The following is a 23,162-nucleotide window of genomic DNA, read 5'->3' as shown; positions in this document are numbered from 1 at the left end:
GTTGTCTGTCGTAAGAAAACTTATTTCTTTTATGTTAATAAAATAAAAGTTACCTGAGCTGTTTTCCAAGGGGCGCTGAACCTTTTTGTCCGCCTCAACGCGTGCATGTTCTGAAAAAACGAAGTAAAGTTATTTATAGGCATATACTCTATCGAATCATGTTACATGTCGCATAGAGTGGGCAGCCCCATGGCCAGGACATGTAGTCTGACGCATATTAGATAAAAACCGACGAAGATCGAGTCTGGCTCGTGCACGGAGGGTTTCGTAGTTTCGTGCCACCAACGTTTTGGTTTCATTTTTGAATCGGGAGTTGGACTTTACAATCCCTCCGTTATGCAGTTTATTTTCTTATATGTATATATCAAGTTTTATGTTTAATTGATAATAAAATAGAGATGTAGTTTAACGTTCTAGACAAAAACACAGACAATTTCCTTTCTGATAATAATTAACTCTTGTTTATGATTATTTCCGGACGGTCATATAGTGAAGTATCACTAGAGGCTCAGTAGAGCCTACACTGCCTGTCATAGGGTTGGTCACGTTTCGAGGACGCAACCCTAAAAGCGCAGGGTTATTTATAAGCACATAGTTTATCGAATCATGTTACATGTCGCATAGAGTGGGCAGCGTACCCCGAACGCGTGAACGTGACGTCACTGCGCATCCCTGGCGGGATGTACTAGCTAATAATATTTGGGAGACAAAAACATATAAAAACTCAAAAATGCGCGTTTTCCCAGAGATAAGACCTAGTTAGATCGATTTTTCGCCCGCGATAACAAATTTCATCGAAATCGTTAGAACCGTTTCCGAGGTCCCCGAAATATACCTATTTATAAATGTATATATTGTATATACAAGAATTGCTCGTTTAAAGGTATAAGATAATCGGATCAGTAGTGCCATTCACAGCACTTACGGACCGCGGACGAGTTGGGCGGGTGTCTACTTAAAAAAAAAACTCGTATCTTGTCAATCAAAACAAAAATAAGATACCACATCTATGTATGGGGTGCATACAGAGTTTCTGCCTTTCAACTTTGAATAGCAGTGTGAGATACGAGATTTTTTCAAAGTAGTGATATTTATCTTATAAAGTAAGTCGGTGCCAAAAACTAGGCCTTCCTTCTATTTTACTGCAGTTATCACTCAGATCGGTTTTATCTCCGTTTTTTTTTTCAAGTAATAACCGATACTTAAATGAATATTGCGCTGACAGTAAAATACCGAATCGTGGCGGTCGTTGTCCATATAATAAAATACACGACAGCAGTTAAGCTCCCCCGTAAATATCCGGACCCTCAGTCCTTGACCCATCGCTGGTCCATTGTGTTTCACACCGCATTTTTGGCAGGCCGGTGCCGTTATGTAACAGGCTATAAGCGCCATTGATTAAAGTTTATAATCAGTTTTACCCTTTTTTGTGCAGTAATATGCAGAACAAAAACATAAGGATAAACGTGTTTACGTAAGCGTATTTTGTGTGCTACTTCCTTTTGTGTTTTATTGAGGTTATTAATAAACAAGATTATTTCTCACTTTGTTACTTGTCTTTAGAGTTTGTTTCAATTTAACAAAACTTGTAATAAGTTATTTGTAACTAGGTATGTATGTCAATTTGAAAACTTGCAAGTAGTTATAGTTAAATATACTAATAGTTAATAATCAGAGATCGGACAAATTTGCGACATTGCTCGCAATAATGTGGACATGACTCCAAAATTGATTAAATAATTAATCATTTAATTAATTTCTTACCTGAGGTTTAATTTTGATTCCTAATCAATAAACACATGAAATGTACACATGAAATGCAATAAAATATATGAGTATGAGTATGAGTATGAGTATAAATAACACAAAGAGTTCTTATAATGTAAATTTATTTAAAAAAATAATCAGTATGTTTTCCAAATTTTCTGTAGGTACTTCTTTTTTTATATCAAAAATATATTTAAGTGCTATTTATTGATTAGGAATCAAAATTAAACCTCAGGTAAGAAATTAATTATTTAATCAATTTTGGAGTCATGTCCACATTATTGCGAGCAATGTCGCAAATTTGTCCGACCTCTGTTAATAATATTAGTTATATGTAGTTAACTTATCATATTACCTACTAGTACTTCTATCGGTCGGATGTATATTTAATTTGACGAGAATCATACACATTCAATGACAACATAATAGCATACATGTGTAGCAACAATGCTTTCGTCAAGTTGAAACTTTTATAATATATAAGAATCTTTTTGTTTATCATCGTGGTATTGTAACAACACCAGGGCGTTAAAATAATCCCGAGTCATTTAACCCTTAAATGCATAGTGATGCATTTATACACACAACATAAACATCAAATGTTATGCATTATTAAACAAATTCTATTTGTTCTTGTTATTATTTCAATAGTAAAACTAATAAATTTTCCGAATTATTACATAAATTTACGCAGTATTTTAATTTATAAAAGTTACATTTGTTTATAGACGAAATGTCGGAAAACTTGGAAAAACCTGGAAGTTGATGATTTTTAGTATGTGATTTTGGGCAGATTTTTCAGGGTTTGTAATTATTTTATATTTACAAATTTTATCATAGGAACATCACAAATAGTGTACCTTTCTGTTGGCAGTTAAGATTTTTCCTATACCCCTTACTAATAGCTATATATTTCCAAAAATATGATTTAGACTATGCAACTTTTAACACTTGATTTCCCAGTGAAAATCGATGATATATTTTTTTTACTATTTTTCCTAGAAACGGCAAACAATTATGTGATATATATATTAATTTCGGGCAAAACGAAAAAATCATGTATTTAAGGGTTAAGGATACGTCTTGTACAGTATCTGAGTAATCTAAGCGTAATAAGAATTCCACAAAATATATATACATACTTCTATTTCTGTGTGTTATTACTTCTGTGCACACGTTATTACCCTATGCTGCCTCAGTAACGAGATTTGTTACTCACTTAACGTACTTTAATATGGCGGGGCAGCATAATATGCTCGTAATGTTATTAGTTATTAAGGTTAAGTAGCTATACACAATTCCCTTTGCGTGTATATTTACATTAAGTATGAACGAACTCATGTCAGCAAAAGTAATATTGCTTAGCGCCATGATGCATACAAAAAATACTTAGTACCTATGCAGAAGGTAACATATACTTAAGAAATATAGTAAAGAATCTTGTCTCTTTATAACAAGCATTTTCACAGTAACGGATAGGAACGAATAATAAAATTATCAACACACACAAAACAATACTTACGGGCCAGTTGCACCATCTTAATACCCGGGGTTAACCGGTTAAACCTGGAGTTATCATGGTTACCAATACAATTTGACACTGAGTTAACAACCGGTTAACCCCGGTATGGTGCAAGTGGCGCTAAGTGCACTTGTCTCGAACAGTAAACAATACCAGCCAAAGAAACACATAGGTGTACGCATGGAGTACGTTATCATATCGCATATCGCCTTTTCCCGCCGTTGACAACTTATTTATAACGGAACAATGTCATACGATACGATTTTTCTTATTTCTTGGCGCCGTTATTGTATCTGCTTCGATATCGCCTGCTAGGTGGTCATTGTTCCGTATTGCTACAATTATTTGAATTAGGTAGTTCTTGTATTCTGCAATGTCTGGATCGATACAATCACTACGCTTGTGGCTTTCACACATACATTAAATAGGTACCAGGTCTACACCATTGCAGTAAAGACATAAACGACATAATGAAGACATGCTTCATAGGCATCTTTAAAGATACATACAAAGCGTAATCCCATATTTAATTGGAATATTTAATCCATAGTTTGACCCAATTAAAGTTTGTCACTGCCAAAAACACCAGCCAGCCAGTTTACTTGCTTTTTTTTAGTTTATTCTTGGTACTTACTTGTTACTACAGCTGGCGATAGCAGAGGAATCGGAATTATTGTCCAAAAACACAAACATGATTTTACAACAACATAACAAGTAAACTGGACACGATATTCTATTTACACACACTAAAACACTTTTTGTATAATCAAAAAATAATGCCTACACATCTAAATTAAAAAAAAACAATAATCAAGATAATAAGAAATCAAAGAAATCTCTCCAAGGAATAACCTGACTGACAGACTATTAAAAACTACAGAACTGTCACATGACAATAACTCTCTTCTTTAATTAAAATGCCGGAATTATTAACTGAAATATGTAAAGAGGTTGCAAGTTACGGCATAAATTTAAAGTATTTAAACCTACATTCATACCAGCAATAATTGGCTAGCCTTGATATACGTAAATAAAGGTATAATTTAGGATTATAATTTTCAATTCAGAATCTAATTGTACTTTGTGGTCATAAGATTAATATTAAAATTATGACCTAATTTTGGAACACTATCCTGACTTGGTCAAATAAATTGACACACATGTCACACAATGTCATCGTCAAATAATTTAAAAAGTTATTAAAGAATGATTAAAGATATATTAAAGATAAATATTGTAAAGATCAAATGGAAACCTAATCAATATTTAATTATATTCATTGTAGGTATTATATTTACATTAACATATAGTCATGCAATACAAAATGGAAATGTAGTTTAAAATACAAAGTCAATGTCAGCCCTACAATAACAGTGTATTATTACGCGACCTTCGTTCGACGGTGCTATTTAAAAGGAATCAGCATCGCATTCGTAGCTTTCAATAAGCAACACGAACCCTAACAGCCCTTCCGCCCAGGGTATTAGGGACTGGAATGTCCACGTTCTGTAATATACGGTTTCGCCGGGAGTAACTGTTGGCTGTCTTCCAAAGAGGTACCTATATATTTTTTTTAGTTTAAAGCCTAATAATATATTCATTGGGTTTCAATTATACACAAGAGTACCTACGCAATAAAATTCTATAAGTACCTACTTATACTTTAATAATAACCTGAGTCTTATAACTTGTTATGCCTAAATTCGTAGTAGGAGGATCCAATTTCAGAGTCAATCTCATAATAGCCTCTCTCCTTAATTACGTAGTGACGGGCGGAGCCCTACGTCAAGGGATTTCCATGAAAACAAATCCTTGTTTTGTTTTTATTATATTGAGTCTATCAATTAAGTCTTAGCAATTTAACTTCCATTAAGTTAACTGCACGTAATTAGTTGAAGTTTAAACCCCGATATCTGTTTATTAGTGGAATGTTATTCATGGGTTACATTAATATTTTTTTACAAAAGGTCAAACCATTAGGTGTATGAATACTGGTTAGGTACCTACCTATAAAGTAGGTACCTACTTATGCAATAATAAACTGACATTATGCAAACTTATGGTATTGTACGTACATGTACTTATATTAGTTTAAAAATTGTCAGAGGCTACTATAACATTTTTCTATGCATATTCTGAAATAACTTAAAAGTTTAAGTAGCCGCTTACTGGCATTTGACCAAAACTGTGTCTATAAATAAAAATGGCTGACCTGCTTTTGGTATTTAACTTCATTTTATGGAGCTTGTATTTTATTGAAAAATGCAGTTGATTCCAATTGAGTTCATAAATTACTACTCAATTCGTGACCGACCTTTAATAGTGGGGTTAAGGATAGATGCGGTAAGTTTACCGTCTTCACTAAAGCCATTGCATTGTCGGCTGATAGATAAACAATAGATAGGTTATACTCATACTTTGAGGAGCACAAAAATACTTCCATATTTATTTCTGTGCCTACGAAGAAATCTGTTATTTTTGATTAATATTCTCATTCCATCCATCTTTGTCACACTCGTTGTTAAACATAAGGTCGTCTCTTTCTCTTTTGGTGTGCTAGCACGTGCACATTTCTCGCTTGTCCACCCGCGACTAAAGGAAACTTGTCCAATTTGTCACAAGGTAAGCGCTTCAATTTTGGAACGCCTATAACCTATCTGATAAAGATGACTCTACCAAATAGCGTATAGTGGTACATCACTTGTTGCGTGGGTACATCAATATGAATGAAGCACTCTATCGATTGGCGCTTTCGGCCGCCGGCCGGTCCTCGGCCTTCCCGCTCCCGACCTTCGCCTCTTCAGCGTGATTGCTTCCTAATGGATTTTAAATTGTAGCGACATCGTTTTAATTGACAATGTTGCTACTACATTATTGAACCCTTCATTTCAACAGATACAATTATATTCTCGACGCGATCTCATCAGTTCTATTTTTCGTGACTCGACACAAGCGTAGGCAAATTCAGGGTTCCAATTTATGAATTCGAATTTGCATATAATTTCATGCGCTCCATTGAATCTTCATTCGTTTCAGAACCGTGTCAGCTAAAGAGTGGGCGTAAAGTGGGCGTTTATATCGGTTTAAATTGTATACAATACCTATAGTTCTTAGCATATTTAATTCACGATCTATTGTTAGCAATTTCGTCCGGGTAATATTCTTTCATCGTACTTTGGTATCCAGATCCACCCCCATTTCACCGCTGTGGGATAAAGAGAACCTATCCTATAAGTACCTAAAGGTTAATCTAGATTAACATCCATCTATCTACCTTTTTGATAAATTTAATTTTAATTCGCTTCGCATATTATTCAGGAACAAGGATACTACATCACATATTTAAAATTCAAAAGCACGGTATGGTGCATTAATGCAATTTTACAAGCTTTTATTTTACTTGCAGTGTACCTACCTATGTAAGTATGTCTATGATTGTACGGGTCAAATCTTGCAAGTTACATTTCACCCACTTCCCGACTTCCAATGAAGCTGAAAAGTTGCATACATATGTAAGTCGGGTGACAATGTAATATTATGGTACCATCTAGCTGATCTGACGATGGAGACAGGAGGTGGCCCATAGGAATTCTGTGGTAAAACAACGCAACCTATTTGTGTTTAGGGTTTTTAGAAATGTCTCGATGAGTATTAGTTGCCTGAGGAAAAAAAAGTACAGTCAGCGATAAAAGCTTGTACGAAAAATGAAATTTTTGCTAAAAACTTATTTTTTATTTAAAAAAACAGCCTAATATGAAATCGTCTTGTCCACAGGCTGGTGCTGATAGCTCTCGTGGTAGAAGTGATATTCCCGGTAACATGGCGATGCCAGTCGGAAGGCTGGCACGGGGGCGCGTTCGTGCGGCTGTACCTGTGCGGCGCGCTGGTGCTGCAAGCGGTGCTGATGCTGCTGCTGGCGGCCCTGGCGCACCAGTCCGCTAGGGGTACCATCACGGAGGTCGACGCAAGGAAGCTCGTCTCCCCGCTCTTGTTGATGAAGTAAGCATAGCTACAACTCTGTTCTTTTTGTAGAACTTACATGAGTTTAAATGTACCTATTACTCGGATTTACACAAAGCTACGTAAATGTTATAATTTAAAATAATATAAATTTTTAATTTATACGTAAATACTACGTAAATAATGTAAATGTTATATTTTTACGTAAATTTTATATAATTTCTGTACCTACACCATCAGGTTTAGGTATTATATTATGAACAAAGGATTTATTAAGTTTTTTACTTATAATTAATACGGTCTCAGACAAATAACGAATAATCAATCAGGCTTGATGTACCTAACAATAAATTGCCTGTGATGAAAACCGACAAAGTAGCCTTCTCGCCTGAAGCACCCAATTTATAAAGGCACTTTGCAAGTTTGAAGTGACGAGTTGCAGAAAGTATTAGTAGCTAGGTAGGTATAGCTTTTCGCGGGAACGATCAATTAATCAAAGCTTATAGAAGTACCTACACAAATGATCTTTTTTAGCTCGACAACGTAAAGCGGCACTTAAATTAATGAATTGATGTATTTATTAGGTATCGTTGGCTGCTTTTTAATAAAACTTTGCCAACCCCTAGCGTATACAGGAAACCAAGTTTTGATAATACATATAGATAGACAAGGGAGTTTTCGCATCCCATATAAGTTTAGTTTCTAAAGTGCAGAGGTTTATTAAATTAAGCATGACTCACGCTAAACCGGGCCGTGGCCGGGCCGGAGCTTCCGGCGCTTCGTTTTCTATTTAAAGCACCACGTGACCACCGATCATCCGTTATAGGAAATTACATGTCGGACGCCTCGGTCCGGGCCCGGACCGGTCTAGCCTGAGTCATCCTTTACACAGAATCCCGTCGTGTGATTCGAATTCGCTATTGCTGAATTGTTTCCGTTTATTCGAGAAACATTATCGCTTGAAAACCGCTTTATTTCAGTATTAATAAAAACTCTAATGGCCCGATTCTGATTTTAAAATAGACATCTATTAGATATCTTTTAGACATCACCAAGATACGATAACGATATGTTTAAGATCTAACCTGTCAAATTTGACATTTGCGCGATTCTGGAGATACTCTTGAACGATTTCCAAAAGATATGACTTAGAGATCCAATTCACATCTAATAGATATCTAACTCTATCTAACGTAAAAGTGACATTGGCTGCCCGAATTGCGCTGCAAAAGAGAAGTAGTTGAAATCTAAACTATAACGTAACTAGAATGGATCTAGTACGTGTCGTCTCTTGTGAATATCTTGAAATTCGAATACGGCAAATTGGTTGCCCGAATTGTGTTGCAAAAGAAAACTAGTTGAAATCTAAACTATAACGTATTTAGAATGGATCTAGTACGTGTCGTCTCTTGTGAATATCTTGAAGTTCGAATACGGCAGTGATTCTCCTACACGCGTAGTAAATGTCGGATATTGATGTATTGCGCAATCGTTGCTTGGCCCCTGGCCAGCGAAAACATTTGTTGAGGAAGATAGATGTTCATTATTAACTGATAGTTATTTTTGAAACTTTTTATCGATGATTAAGAATTGCCAATATGTGTTGAATGAAGTATGCATGAAGTATACATGTCGAAATAATAAATATTTAACTTTCATATATTTTAAGCACACAGTTTAATTTTAGTGGAGATTGAAATTAACTCAGGAATAAAGAAATTACGCGTTATGTGTAAAATTAGTTGACTAAATAATCATGTTAATATTAATGACGATCATAATTTAAATTCATGTAGATTAGTTTAGCATACATTTATAATGTAATTTTATATTATGAGAATAAATATCTAAATCTAAATCAAAAATAATAATACCCAAGTGTACACAGAAAACATTATTTAGAATTTAAACCAGAAACTCCTTCCTCTTGATTAAAATATAATGGACATGCTAATGAGGCTGATATTCCAAAGGCACCCAAACGGCTTTGTAAAAAGTTAAAAACTTAGACCTGGTATCAAAATCGATTGAAAAGAATCCCTCTTCAAACGATATTGCATTTAAAATTCTGAAGTTGATGATAGGTAGTTAGCGATACCGATACACAGGAAAATTAAACCTATGTAAAATGTAGAAGTATTTCTCAAATAAGCGTCTAAATATTATCATTACATTCGAAATTATACATTTGTGACCGCTTTAGCGAGACGCCGGCTTTACGAGTACACACAATACACAAGCCGGCAAATTATCCTTAAAAAGGGGAAATAAATGTCATATACTAAGAAAAAAAAACTCGCTAACTCGGTATCACCTGAAATGATCCAGTTAGAAGGTCAAACCATACTGTTCTACCTTAGAGGTGGCCAGGGGGCGCCATAAGCCTTCAGTATGAAGTGCATATACTTGGAAAAAATCGACCTATGCCGCTGTGGCCCGGTGGCCGAGTGGCAACAGGCACCCCCGCGATAGCAGAGCACGCTGGTTCGATTCCAGCCTGGGGCACTGGAGGCTTGGGTCACTTTTTCTTAGTATATGACATTTATTTCAGTTTATAATTTTTATAGTAGTGTTTCTACCTGAAATAACAACAAATTAAAATATTTTCTGAAAATAATTTAATTTGTTCTAATATGTATCCTTAAGCGGCTTAAGGGGAACATCACATTATGTACCACTCGCGCATTCATACCTAGTAATTATTTAGAAAAGCTCCTATTTCCAGGCTGAGTCTTTAACGATTGTCACCTCAGTTCTACTCACACGATATGCCTGCTAGTCGTTATCGTAATACACGTTAGGTACAAGCATATAAATATTTACCTTTACCATTTTTTTCTTTCCAAAAGCTGAAATAAACTGTGGCGTACCACTTGATATGTTTAGAAGTTATCAAAATTATACGAAACCGTGAAATATGGCTCGCTTAGATAAATAAAGCGTGAATCGGGGCCGCAATATAATTGTGATTTATGACCAAATTTAATATTAGCGCCACAGGCTACTTGTACCTAATTCCATTTTTCTTCGCTTTGTGTCTTGGAAATAAACAATGTGACTTGGTAGTTGACACGTCTTGTCATATTTCGCATAATATTGAGCAATATTCATAAATTTCATAATAATATGATTTACAACATTTTCAATAGTTTTTCAGTGTGGCTTATAATGTATTTCCTTATATTTATGTCGTTAATGTAAGTAAATAAAGTTTTATATGAAAAGGTATTTATTAGGGTGTTTATCTTGTCACAAATTTCAAGATAATTACTGTTAAAAAAAGCGGCCAAGTGCGAGTCGGACTCGCCCATGAAGGGTTCCGTATTTAGGCGATTTATGACGTATTAAAAAAAACTACTTACTAGATCTCGTTCAAACCAATTTTCGGTGGAAGTTTACATGGTAATGTACATCATATATTTTTTTTAGTTTTATCATTCTCTTATTTTAGAAGTTACAGGGGGGGGGGACACACATTTTACCACTTTGGAAGTGTCTCTCGCGCAAACTATTCAGTTTAGAAAAAAATGATATTAGAAACCTCAATATCATTTTTGAAGACCTATCCATAGATACCCCACACGTATGGGTTTAATTAAAAAAAAAATTTTTTTTGAGTTTCAGTTCGAAGTATGGGGAACCCCAAAAATTTATTGTTTTTTTTCTATTTTTGTGTGAAAATCTTAATGCGGTTCACAGAATACATCTACTTACCAAGTTTCAACAGTATAGTTCTTATAGTTTCGGAGAAAAGTGGCTGTGACATACGGACGGACAGACAGACGGACAGACAGACAGACAGACATGACGAATCTATAAGGGTTCCGTTTTTTGCCATTTGGCTACGGAACCCTAAAAAGAGTAAAAGTAGGGTCTTATTGAGCTTACTCCGGGACTAGTCGATTTTATTAAATTTTCAATTTATTTATTTATTTAAGCAAAATGCAATTTTACAGGACTAACCTAAGTCATTACATTTCTTATACCTAAGTTCAATGATAAATTATACTAATAAAAATTTTTTTTTTGGAGTATCCCACTATTCCCACAACAACATTTATTGTTAAACATTAAGATATCAACAGAATGGCAAAAACGTATTTATCTCCGAAGTTATTTTCAATCTTAAACAGTCAAACGTCGAAATGAAATTAAGTACAGAAAATACAAATAATTTAAGAAATGAAATACGTACCTAAATTTCAATAGAATGTAATGGTTCTGTTAATCGTTGCGATTCTTTACCTACTTTGTTAATTGATATTGATACGTATTTACAAAGCTTGAGCATCTCTGACGACCTTGACCGCGTGCCCTTTGATAAGATAACCCAAATGACAGATTAGCCGGGGAAGCGCCCACGTCTGGTAAGTTTGGTCGGCAAACTTTACTCTCATGGAAATTACTTAAGCGATTTTAATCCCTTGGATCTAAGTTTTAAGATCTTTGGCATTGTGTCAGGGTAAGTTTAAGGGTGCTACTTCACTTGTCGTTGTTACATACATTCACAAAGAGTTTTGTTACGGAGAAATGAAGGGTAGAGTGGTTGTTCTAGTTAAAAAAAAAGAATTTCAGAATTTTTCATGTCACTAAAAGAGTACTTGGCATAGTAATGATTTTTCTAAATTTGTTGGTTAACTTTTGGTAAATGATTTTGCATTAAAAAAACCACCATCAGTGTCTTGGCACTCAGCCATGCCAACTTGTCGTAGGTATATAGCTAAGCACCTACTTGATATTTTCAGCTCTCTGACCAATAATGGATGACACGCTAGACCGGGCCGTGCCCGGGGCGAGGCGGCCGACATATAATTTTCTATGACGGCTGATCGATGATCACGTGGTGCTTTCCATAGAAAACGAAGCGCCGGAAGCACCGGCCCGGCCCCGGCCTGGTCTAGCGTGTCATCCTTAACTCCGCTGTAAAAACGGATTAAATCTATTATATACTCTATACTCTCGACTGACTTGGCTGTTTATTCTCAATCGTTGCGGAAGCACGGACTCAAGTTATTTTCTTAATTTAACCAGTGTAAAGGAAACTTGAGATGAGATATTACAATAAGAAGATTTTAAGTCATTTCATATATTTCAGGTAATAAATAACTATTAAATTATTGAGAAAACGTAATAAATCGGAACGACAAAATTTTCAGTATTTAACAAAAAATGCAAAGTGGCTGTTATTTTCACAGTGGGACACAATTTCAGTCATAATCCATAATTTCGTATCGGAATTTCAGTCTTCTCCATTTCGAAAAATATTATTTACTAGTTAGTTTGAGCGATCGACGTGCGCTTCCACAGCAAGTGATCGTAATGACGCCCCTGAGCATACAAAGATTAGGTAACGCTGTCGTTGTCTGCGAATCTCTTGCCATCCACGTAAGTACTTACCATCCACGTAAGTACTTAGTACTTACATTTAGCGCGCGATCATACAATACTGTCAATAAAGCATACGTAAGATGGTTTGGTCACGTTTTAAATATTTGCAAACTAGCCAAATCAAGGCTCTTAAGGAATGAATAGTTTCGTTATTTTGCAAGGAAACAAAAGCCTTTTTTCTAAACGCTTTTCTGCGAATTCGTCATCAGTCAGATACATAACAAACATAAATCTAAACAGGACTTTTCAATGCTTTAAAATCAATTATAGCAATTGAGCAACCTGTACGAGTATTGTACAGAGCAGGGATGTTGCGAATATCCGCATCCGCAACCGCGTAACTTCCGCATTATTTTCAACATCCGCATCTGCATCTGCATCCGCATAAAATCGATGCGGAGTTTAATGCGGATGCGGATGTGGAACAGGTCGGTACAGAAACGTCTTAACATCGGCGTAAGTGCTAGACTGCTAGGTAATTTAGTCATTAGCCAAAAAAAAACTGTTAGAAATGAGCAGTCAAGCGTCAATGGGACTTACAGGGACGGAACCCTGGGAACGCGAGTCCGACTCGCACTTGGCCGGTTTTTTGAAATAATAATTACTAAAATGTAATATTTGACGTTTTTTATGTACCTATCTTGGCACCCGCATCCGCGGATATGAGCCTTTAAAAATCCGCATCAATGTCAAAAAATCGGCATCCGCAACATTCCTGGTACAGAGATATACATATTTGTTGGCGTTTTTTCTCAAATATTTTACTCACAGCTTATCAAAGGATTTTTTAGAGGTTTGATTTTATCTAGTTTATTAAGTTAAAACGTTTTAACAAACATGATTTACTCTATTAAATCCGATCCTAAAATGTCGCTAGTAATTTTTAAAGAGACACTCCTAATACTCACACTCAACTCACATTGTACTCGTAGGTTACCTATCCGATGCGAATGACGTGACATTGACATGCATATTTAATATACTTTACTTTAGAATACATTTTTGTAACGCTGGATTTTAAATATGTACCAATAAATCTCCGAAGGTTAACGTAAAGCTCATTTCACGGTGACATTGGATCCAGAATTCATTATGTATCGAGGTCTGTGTAAATATACAAATAATTTATCGTATTTCAAGTGCCAGCTGCACTGATACGCGTAACTTGTATATTATAAAGAGCATTATACATTTGTGTACAGAGATTTCATGTTTTCATTTCTTTTATGGTTGTTTATAGAGTTTTTGCGCCAATGTGGTGAAAGCTGACAACTTTCACATCTTAGTGTAAGGCCTGAGTGGACGCTCATGTTGGGCGTGCAGCGGGGCGGGGCGTGCGGCGTGCATGTTAAACAAATGCAAACGTATAGGAGCGGCCTTAGTGCACGCTGCTCAAATCACTTGTGAGCCCGACGCCACGCTGCACGTCCCGCCGAACGCTCCGCTCCGAGCGTCCACTCAGCCCTTACACTTAAAGCTTGTATTTTTCTGAACGGGCTGAATGTGACATATTTTTTAAACAAGTGAGGATCATTACCATAAACACGTTATGAAGGACACATGACAAATTTAAATGGTACGCAAATGCGTCAATACTGGGTGCTATACATATCCAAAAATAAGTTTTTTTTTCTTTTCATACAATGTGATGTGCTGATGTGACAACCTTTATACTTTATACATTATTCAAGGAAAGCGAGAAAACGTAATGCTTAGATTGAACAACATCTCCCCCTCCCGCATCTCAACACCTTCTCCCCGCTTACTTTGTTGGGTGATGTTCTTGGAAAGGATCGAAGTAGATGGAGGGATGGATGACTTTAGTTTACCGACAAGAGTAAAGCGTTGTACTGTTATTAAACCAACATAATTATAATGAAATACTAATAGTAGAATCAGAAAACACCTAGAGCTCGCGGAGGAGCTACCTAGTGTCTCTCTATCTACTTTCTGCCTACACTTCTTTCTTTCCTACAGCCAGCAAGAGAATTGGCCAAGCGGGCTATGGGTCCAAAATATCACATGCTTTAACTATCTTAAAAACAAATTGTGTCGAAGTCATTTTCGCCCTCAGCTGTTTTAACACCTCGTCCGCATAATAGCTACTTCTGTTCTGACGTGATTCTATCCGTGCCTTTTTCAATCTTATGAAACATGTATGAAACGGTATTAAAACAGATTTCCTTGGTACAGGGTGCTGCTGGTGTTGCCGGAGATAGCCTTGAACGTGATGGGCACCATGTGGATGTTCTGCGACGTCATAGAGTGCTCGGTCTCCGACAAGTTCTCCAGCGTAGTTATTCAGAGTAAGTCACAGAAAAAGTATCTTAGTTATCTATCAAATTATTCTGTATTTATTTCAGGAACAACATACAACTATTAATTCAACTAGATACTATTTACCTATAGAAAACTATCAATCTTCAAAATAAAAATAAACCGATGAATTATGGATGTAGGTAAATAATTATTTTTCGTTACTCACACCAAGTGCAGTTTTGCAAGGGTTGTCCTAGTCGGCCAAAATGTGACGTTCTGTACAAAGCACCTTTTATTGTCTGGAATATGAAGGTAACCATAAAAAAACTTAAAGATAGATTATTTTGTAAATAGATTATTAAAACCAACAAGTCTTTAGTTTTTTTTTGTAAGCAACATTTTCCTTCGTCCAGGCATAGTCCTTTTCAACTGGGTGCAACTCGCGCTGACGGTGTTCGGTCTGTTCATGGTGTTCGACCCGCTGGGCTCGGTGAACTACGGGGACATGGTGGATACGCCCAACCAGGTGCGGCACCACCGCAAGGTCACCGGCTTGTGGTCGAGGCGGTTCCGCTGGGCCTTTTGCTGGCTCAAGCGAGATGAGCACGGGAAGGAAGCCTTTCAGCAGGTTGCCGGTGAGTGCTAGTTGCTTGTAACTTTATAAGATAAGATAAAAGATAGTTTATTCAAGTAGGCATAATTACAATGCGCTTATGAACGTCAAATAAAGCTAGGTAGACCGGCTCCAACCATACACCTCTGCCCCGAGAAGATTTAAATCCCCCCTCAATTGGAGGAGGGTATCCCAATATGGGACCGGCAACAAACTCGGCGGGACCCATCTTTTCAAAAAAAATTACATTATTATTATTATCTTTAACTTCTACCCGCGTCGTAAAAATGGGAAGTCCTGTAGGAAAGGAAGCAGTATTAAATTAACTTTCCAAATTATCTGTATGTCACCGGCAGGATTTTACTTACAGAACCTGTATGATCTGTAGAACAGACTTTGTTTTATTGAACAAAAACAACTATTACCAGGTACTACAACCAGGGGCCTATTGCATAACATTTTACAACTCATAATACAAGCGGAAGTCTCTTTCTAATAAAAGAGAATGAAAAGAGGCGTCCGCTTATATTATGAGTTGTAAAATGTTATGCAATAGGCCCCAGGTACAACTATTATTAGGTATTAATATCTGGGTGACCGAGCGAAAACTCTTAAATGCGCGTTTTCCCAGAGATAAGACCTAGCTAGATCGATTTTTCGCCCCCAAAAACCCCCATATAGCAAATTTCATCGAAATCGTTAGAGCCGTTTCCGAGATCCCCGAAATATATATATAAATAAACAAGAATTGCTCGTTTAAAGGTATTAGATAAACAACAACAACTTGGCTGTCTCCGCCTAAATCAGAAATATTTTTCCAGCTCTCCTCAGCGCCCTATTCAGATCAACAGACCTAGTCCCGTCCGACGTCGTGGCGGGCTGCGTCCTACTCCGAGTCCGCCAGAAGCGAGAAACACGGGAGATGCGACGCATTCAAATGATCAACGACGAAGAGCCCATATACACCACAGATGTCAACAAAATCTTCTCCGAGACCCCGCCCTGGATGAACCTAAAAGACGCTTTGCATTACCTCAAGCTGTCCATAGCGGCGTATGGGTGGCCCTATGTGTTGTATCGACACTGCTTCACTGGGTTCTGCAAGTTGGCCAGGCACTTGACGTGTTGCTGTTGTCGGTGAGTTTTAAGCAGGTTAAAAAAACGAGGTTATCTGTCCCTTACTTATTAGTGTAAGAATAACAACACCCTGGAAGATGTCTATCCATTTATTTTCTTGTCTTGTTCCAATTCACAATAATCTCGTCTTATAACCACCGTTCGCTAGCACGGCTCAACAACCAAAGAGACCCGTCCGCCAAGTGTTATGTAATAAAAATTCCTTCTTACATAACAACAATATATTTCTTGATCACAATATTCCGTTACAGTTTAATCTCCAATCCTCACTTCACAATCATCCTCCCGTCACCTCTGCCCGTAACCGAATGCCCGTTAACCGCCATGCCAGTCCTTTTATTCTTTCTTCAAACTACCTACTCTTTACAAAGGTCAACTATCAATAACGTTACTTTTAAACTTACTAAATTATAAATTGCCAATGATTATTCAACTCTTTATTTCATTAAATATGCTTCAAATAATTAGTAATTTTAATGAATCTTACATTATAATCATAGGCTTGTAACAAAAAGTAGGTAAACTAAGCTCCATCAGATCTCTATAAGTACATATAACTATAAGTATAATCGATTTCAGCTAAAAGAAAATTACTACATAATACCTACTATTACTATCTAATTATGTCAAAAACAGATCAGTGTAAAGGGAATCGTAAAGCAATTGTTTTATCCACTCCCCTAGTAGCACGGTCGCATTTTTATTGTTTGTTACCATGCCTGTCACGTTCTAACAAGTATGTAAGTGCGAAAGTGACGGGCATAGTGATAGTCGATAAAAATGGAACCGTGCTGAGCCCGGACTGATTACATTAGCGGATATCTTTGTTATTTAATCTAATTATTGCCTACGATATAGCGTACCTACACTCGATTTCATCATTCTTATCTAACAATAATACCTATGCACTTATCGAGTACTTGAGTTAAGTATTTACTGCTACCGTTTTGATAGGTGACGAGCAAATTACATAGTTAATTACTTACTGATCGTGATGATACGTGATCGTGTTCGTTTACATTGAATTAAGATGGCGATGGAATTAAATTAGATACCTAAATATATATTGTGAAGAAGCTTTTCATTATACCTGCCCACACCTGTCAGTAGAATATAAGTATATATTTATATAGTGCTAAAAATAGCTTACTCATTCGTAGGTAGACCAATTTCCATTATCTTTTGTCCTCAACCTTTATTCACTTAACACACGACGTATCGTATTCCGGTTACTTTTACTTGCTCTATAAAAATTCAACTTAGGAACAATGAATTCGTTACCGATCAAGGCATTTTTTTTGTTTGTGCACACTACCCTCTAAGACTTTAACATTCTCACTGCGGCGTCGGCCGAAAGGCCTGATGCTAATATGGTTAACAAGAAATTACACTAATGCGGACGGATGAAACAACGCGGCAAAAGTATATGCCACCTTCTAATACATTTCCAAATAGAGATTTATTTCTACAGTTCGTGTTCAAATGCACTCGCTAAAGTCTAATTGATCTACAATAAAGACACGTTTATCTCAGAATGTCTAGATTTATTTGGCAAACATCAAAGTAACCTCTCTTTCCAGTCCCAAGAACTCGATCGTAACGGACGACAACTGCTGCATGTGTCACTTCGCCGGCGTCAAGTACATGTCCAAAATGGAAGCCGATGACATCATTTTCGCGTCTTTCAACAATCACGTCTTTGAGGTACGTACCTATACCTAAAGTTGACAGTAGGTACGTAACACTTGGTATTTAAGTTCTCTGTACAGGTCGATTCATGAAAAATTACTTCAGAATTAATTAGCAATATAAGGATGAAGAGGAGGAAGAGGGGGGAGGCCTTTGCCCAGCAGTGGGACACAGTGGGCTCTGAATAATAATAATAATAATAACCGCCATGTGGGATGTTGATTCGACGATCATTGTCCCGATAGTTGTATCAGCGAACGGTCTAATAGCGAAGAGTCTCGACCAACATCTTGAGAGACTCTCGCTAGGTGGTTGGATCAAGGGTCAGATGCAGAAGGCGGTGATCTTGGACACGGCGCGGATAGTCCGTCGGTTCCTCTCTCTGCAGCCCTGACCACCGGCAGCTTGGGCCTTGCCCCGCTGCTGGCGGCACCCTAGGTTAGGTTTTTTTATAATATGTTTATAAGTATTTTGTATTGTTTTTGTAAGTGTTTTTGTATTTTATTTTTATATCCATATTATAAATTAACCTAACTTAAGATGATAAATAAATAAAGAGAATAATAATAATAATAATCTCGTAGCCAGGATTATACACCAGCAGCTTGCTCTTCTATACGGCCTTGTGGACCGCGAAGTACCGTACTACAAGTATTCACCTGCGCCAGTTCTCGAGAATGGTCGTGCCACGCTCTATTGGGATCGATCTGTCATCACTGACAGGACTATTGTAGCCAATAAGCCTGACATTGTGATAATAGATCGATCGCAACGCCGGGCCGTGCTCGTTGACATCACCATCCCCCATGATGAGAATCTCGTGAAAGCCGAGAAGGACAAGTCCAGCAAGTACCTAGACTTGGCTCACGAGATAACCGCCATGTGGGATGTTGATTCGACGATCATTGTCCCGATAGTCGTTTCAGTGAACGGTCTAATAGCGAAGAGTCTCGACCAACATCTTGAGAGACTCTCGCTAGGTGGTTGGATCAAGGGTCAGATGCAGAAGGCGGTGATCTTGGACACGGCGCGGATAGTCCGCCGGTTCCTCTCTCTGCAGCCCTGACCACCGGCAGCTTGGGCCTTGCCCCGCTGCTAGCGGCACCCTAGGTTAGGTTTTTTATAATATGTTTATAAGTATTTTGTATTGTTTTTGTAAGTGTTTTTGTATTTTATTTTTATATCCATATTATAAAATAACCTAACTTAAGACCAAAAATAAATAAAGAGAATAATAATAATAAGGATACCTTTTTGGGGATGTTTGTATACGGCTACCGTTTACATTCGGTGAAGGTCTTGTTGGTTTATGGGCTCCTGTTATAAATAGATTACATAATAATATTTATTTTTCATAAATATGGCTGTCGATTGAAAAGTGTTATGGCTAGGTAACTAATTTTCAATTTAAAATGTAAGAGAAAAATATACAAACCTAAACGTAAATTGAGATGGATTAATCGCCTTCAACACCATGCAGAAACAACTTTTAAAGAGCAATTCTCAAAACAGCCGTAGCGGAACCAGCTGAAGCGTAGTTAGATAAGTGGGGTACTTATTCATTTCGAAATGGGTGTTTACAAAGTTTCAATTCGTTCTTCTACAGACAGATAACATGTAAGAGGACCAGTTTTCAGTACTTTAATGAAGGTATGAATATGAAAATAGGTAAAGACCAGATCCAGAAGCCGTGAGTTGAAGTCTCACCCAAGACAGTATTTTTTCAAATTTTAAATTTATTCTAAGCTTAATAGCATCGTTCGCAGACGTTTCTGCGTGTTAAAAATTGAAAATAGGTACGCAAAATCAACTTTCGTAAGATTTCAACCATAGAAGTTAGTTTTTAGTGCCACTTCAATTTTTTTAAATTATCTCACGTATCAAGCTTACTAGTACATACCTACAACGGTTGTAAATGTCAAGCAAAATGTTTTCATGTTTTGTTTACCAGCATCATACATAACACTCGCAGCAAGCCAAAACAGCCGTTGACTTCTAACCAGTGTTGTGAATAACGCTTATTTTTAGGCGTAAATACTCGAGCCCTCAAGACTCGTAAGTCTTGAAGACTCGACTATATTTGAGAATTGTTTTTATTTATTTTACGCGTATGGACGTAAGAAATCGTCTTTGCCGCCTTTGAGCCTCGAGAGTCTTAAGGGTTCGAGTCTTTAAGCCTCGAAATGAGCGTTATTCACAACACTACTTCTAACACATCTCAACAACAATCTTGCCTTAAGTGGATGAAGGTATTTCCTGCCGCCCCATACCCTACTAAAATACGCCCTTTTGTTAATATGTATCATTAAGAGGGATTTGAGAGAAAACTTCCGTGGCGCCACTCTCTCCCCTTAGTTTGTTGCTTCGATATCGCTTGCTGATTAATTAGGTTAAGATGTTGTTAGATACGCAACGGTGAGCAACGCAAATTATTAGAAGGGTAACTTGTCATCCAATTATGTAGTTAGATACCTATTTAAGGTATTATGCGTAGAAATTCAAATGTTTGTTTGCTAAATAATTAAATAGGTACGGTAGGATACATTTATGCTACTACTGATAATTATTTTATTAAGTAGATAGGTACGTGACGTGTGAAATCATTTAATCAACAACACCTCAGATATTTATAAAAAATTTAAAATACTAACTACTTCAATCTTTAACGCGAAGCTAAGAGAATAAGAGGAGAGTCTGATACGGCTGAAACGATACATTAGTAGGTAAATTTAGATAAATAACAGTAGGTGATTATAGTTCGTTTTTTTTTAGCATTAGAAAGAACTTGAAAGAAGGTAAGCGATTTTGACATGTCTTTTAATTGAAAAACACTTTTAAAAAATAACTATTACTTATGAAAGCACAAGACTATAAAAGATCGTATTAGATTCATAATTGTTACATATTTACCGTAACTTATTATTAAAATGTGTTTTTCAATTAAAAGACACATCAAGATTGTTTACCTTATTTCTAATGCTAAAAAAAACGAACTATAGTACGGTGTACACGTTATATTTCGCATACCATTCAGAAGTTTGTTCTCGACTCTCTCGACTATTCGACACCCCACAAGCCATATAGGCAGTCATTTATGGGTCAACAGCATAATGCAGGTCATAGTTTTCTCGGCTCCGGGTTGGCTATCCAAACAATGCATGACGATTACCTAAAAAAAGGGTTTTACGACTGAAATGTATGGTAGATGCATACGACACTGAGTGAGAAAACAATGTGTGAAAATGTGGTAGTAGAAATAGCAAATAAGTAATGTAAACAAACATGGCTTGGCTAGAATTTTACATATACGTCCTCGCGACTAAGGTAACATAATATTTTTCGGGTTTTCGCTAATAACAAGAGTGTAAAGAAAATATGTTTTACATTTGATATATTTTCCTAAATTTTTTACCTAACTTGAAATATCAACTAAGCAGGTGAGTGTTCAAAATGTCCTGTTTAATACTTAAATACTCTGCTGCTGACTGCACAATGTGTATGGGGAAAGCAACCGTCAATTTTATTTACAGTACATATGGTGCTACTTTCCCGCACTAGTGCGTAAATAAGCACTTTTCCTTGCTATGTCAAATATTTAAAGGGGCATATGTACTGTAAAACGTTGTACGATACGCGTGCTAATAGGTAATTCGCAACTCGTGTCGATTTAAAACACTCCCTTCGGTCGTGTTTTAATTTATCGCCACTCGTTTCGAATTTCTTCTTTTCCGCACTAGTATCGTAAATAACTATTTCTGTGGTGTTGTCGAATTCCACAGTTTCGGTGTTCCACCAGGCGTGGCTCACTCCGCAATTTCGTCGCTTTGCTACAGGTAGCTAAAAATACATCCCCAATTTTGAGGAAAGTCATAAGCCGCGCGTGGCGCTGTCGCCACCTAGCGGCCATATCTGTGCTGATCGTAACAGACGCGTTTTGTTAGAGAATGAGTCTTCTGTACTTAGTATTAGTACTATTATTTATTCTGTGGTTCCACACATAAAAAGGAACCATCGGCTAGAGCGCTATCGACAATTACTTTTGACCGGCTGTCAAAATTTATAGTCATAGTCATAGTTTATTCATAAACAATTTTCATTGTGTTTGAAATTAATTTACATATACATTTTCTTAATACACAAATAAATCTTATAATGTCACGAACAATAAATATTGAAATTAAATTTTATTAAAGGAAAATTAAAATATAAAACACAATTAGAACAATATAATAAATTAATAATATTATTTCATTTGTAAAGTCAAAATTTATATTTATTATTCATGTCAAAAATATGAATTAGAAATCTTAAAATATTTACAGACATAATACTTGCATTAATCTAAATTTTTACTAAAATATTCCTCCACAGAGTAGGAGTATAATAAAGGAAGGGAACATTTTAGAAAAGCGTCATCTAATTTATCTTTTACCAGCCATGGCCATTACAATGTCACTAACATATGACATCGTAGAGAATAGAGCCAGTAACTTACACGGTCGACTTAATGAACGCCGCAGTTGAAATGTTAAACTGCAAAGTTTATGCTTCAGACAGTTTTATAACAAGTTTAGTTCAGCTAATGGTGTTTCAGCTTTAGGTATAAAACTATAGAGTGAGTGAATACATGGTACATGTTTTGTTATAGGTAAATGTAGTGCTTTTTACAGTAGGTTAAGATAGAAATATAAAGTATCTGCCAAAAAAAAACTGTTATTTCCGACGCTACCTACTGCGAAAAAAATTGAACTCGTATATACGAGTCTCTTGAGACCATGCAATTTATCGTATAGTCGTCTGTATTTTATTAAATACTAGCGACCCGCC

The 23,162-nt window shown here is 36.4% G+C and overlaps 1 protein-coding gene across 5 annotated transcripts in view; it reads left to right on the top strand.

The window, feature by feature from the left end:
* The window catches only part of LOC134648759 (diacylglycerol lipase-beta), a 92,806-nt gene that overhangs the window by 57,519 nt on the left and 12,125 nt on the right, over window positions 1-23,162 (top strand). For all 5 annotated transcript variants that reach the window (XM_063503300.1, XM_063503298.1, XM_063503299.1 and 2 more), the window contains exons 3-7: window positions 7,064-7,288; window positions 14,831-14,943; window positions 15,310-15,531; window positions 16,331-16,646; window positions 18,227-18,350. In XM_063503300.1, coding sequence (XP_063359370.1) covers window positions 7,064-7,288; window positions 14,831-14,943; window positions 15,310-15,531; window positions 16,331-16,646; window positions 18,227-18,350 — 1,000 coding nt within the window. The remainder of the gene's footprint in view (window positions 1-7,063; window positions 7,289-14,830; window positions 14,944-15,309; window positions 15,532-16,330; window positions 16,647-18,226; window positions 18,351-23,162) is intronic.

Source organism: Cydia amplana, chromosome 6 (genome assembly GCF_948474715.1).
Source record: "Cydia amplana chromosome 6, ilCydAmpl1.1, whole genome shotgun sequence".
Classification (NCBI taxonomy): domain Eukaryota; kingdom Metazoa; phylum Arthropoda; class Insecta; order Lepidoptera; family Tortricidae; genus Cydia; species Cydia amplana.
The sequence above is the reverse complement of the archived record's forward strand: the minus strand, read 5'-3'. Positions and strand labels throughout refer to the sequence as shown.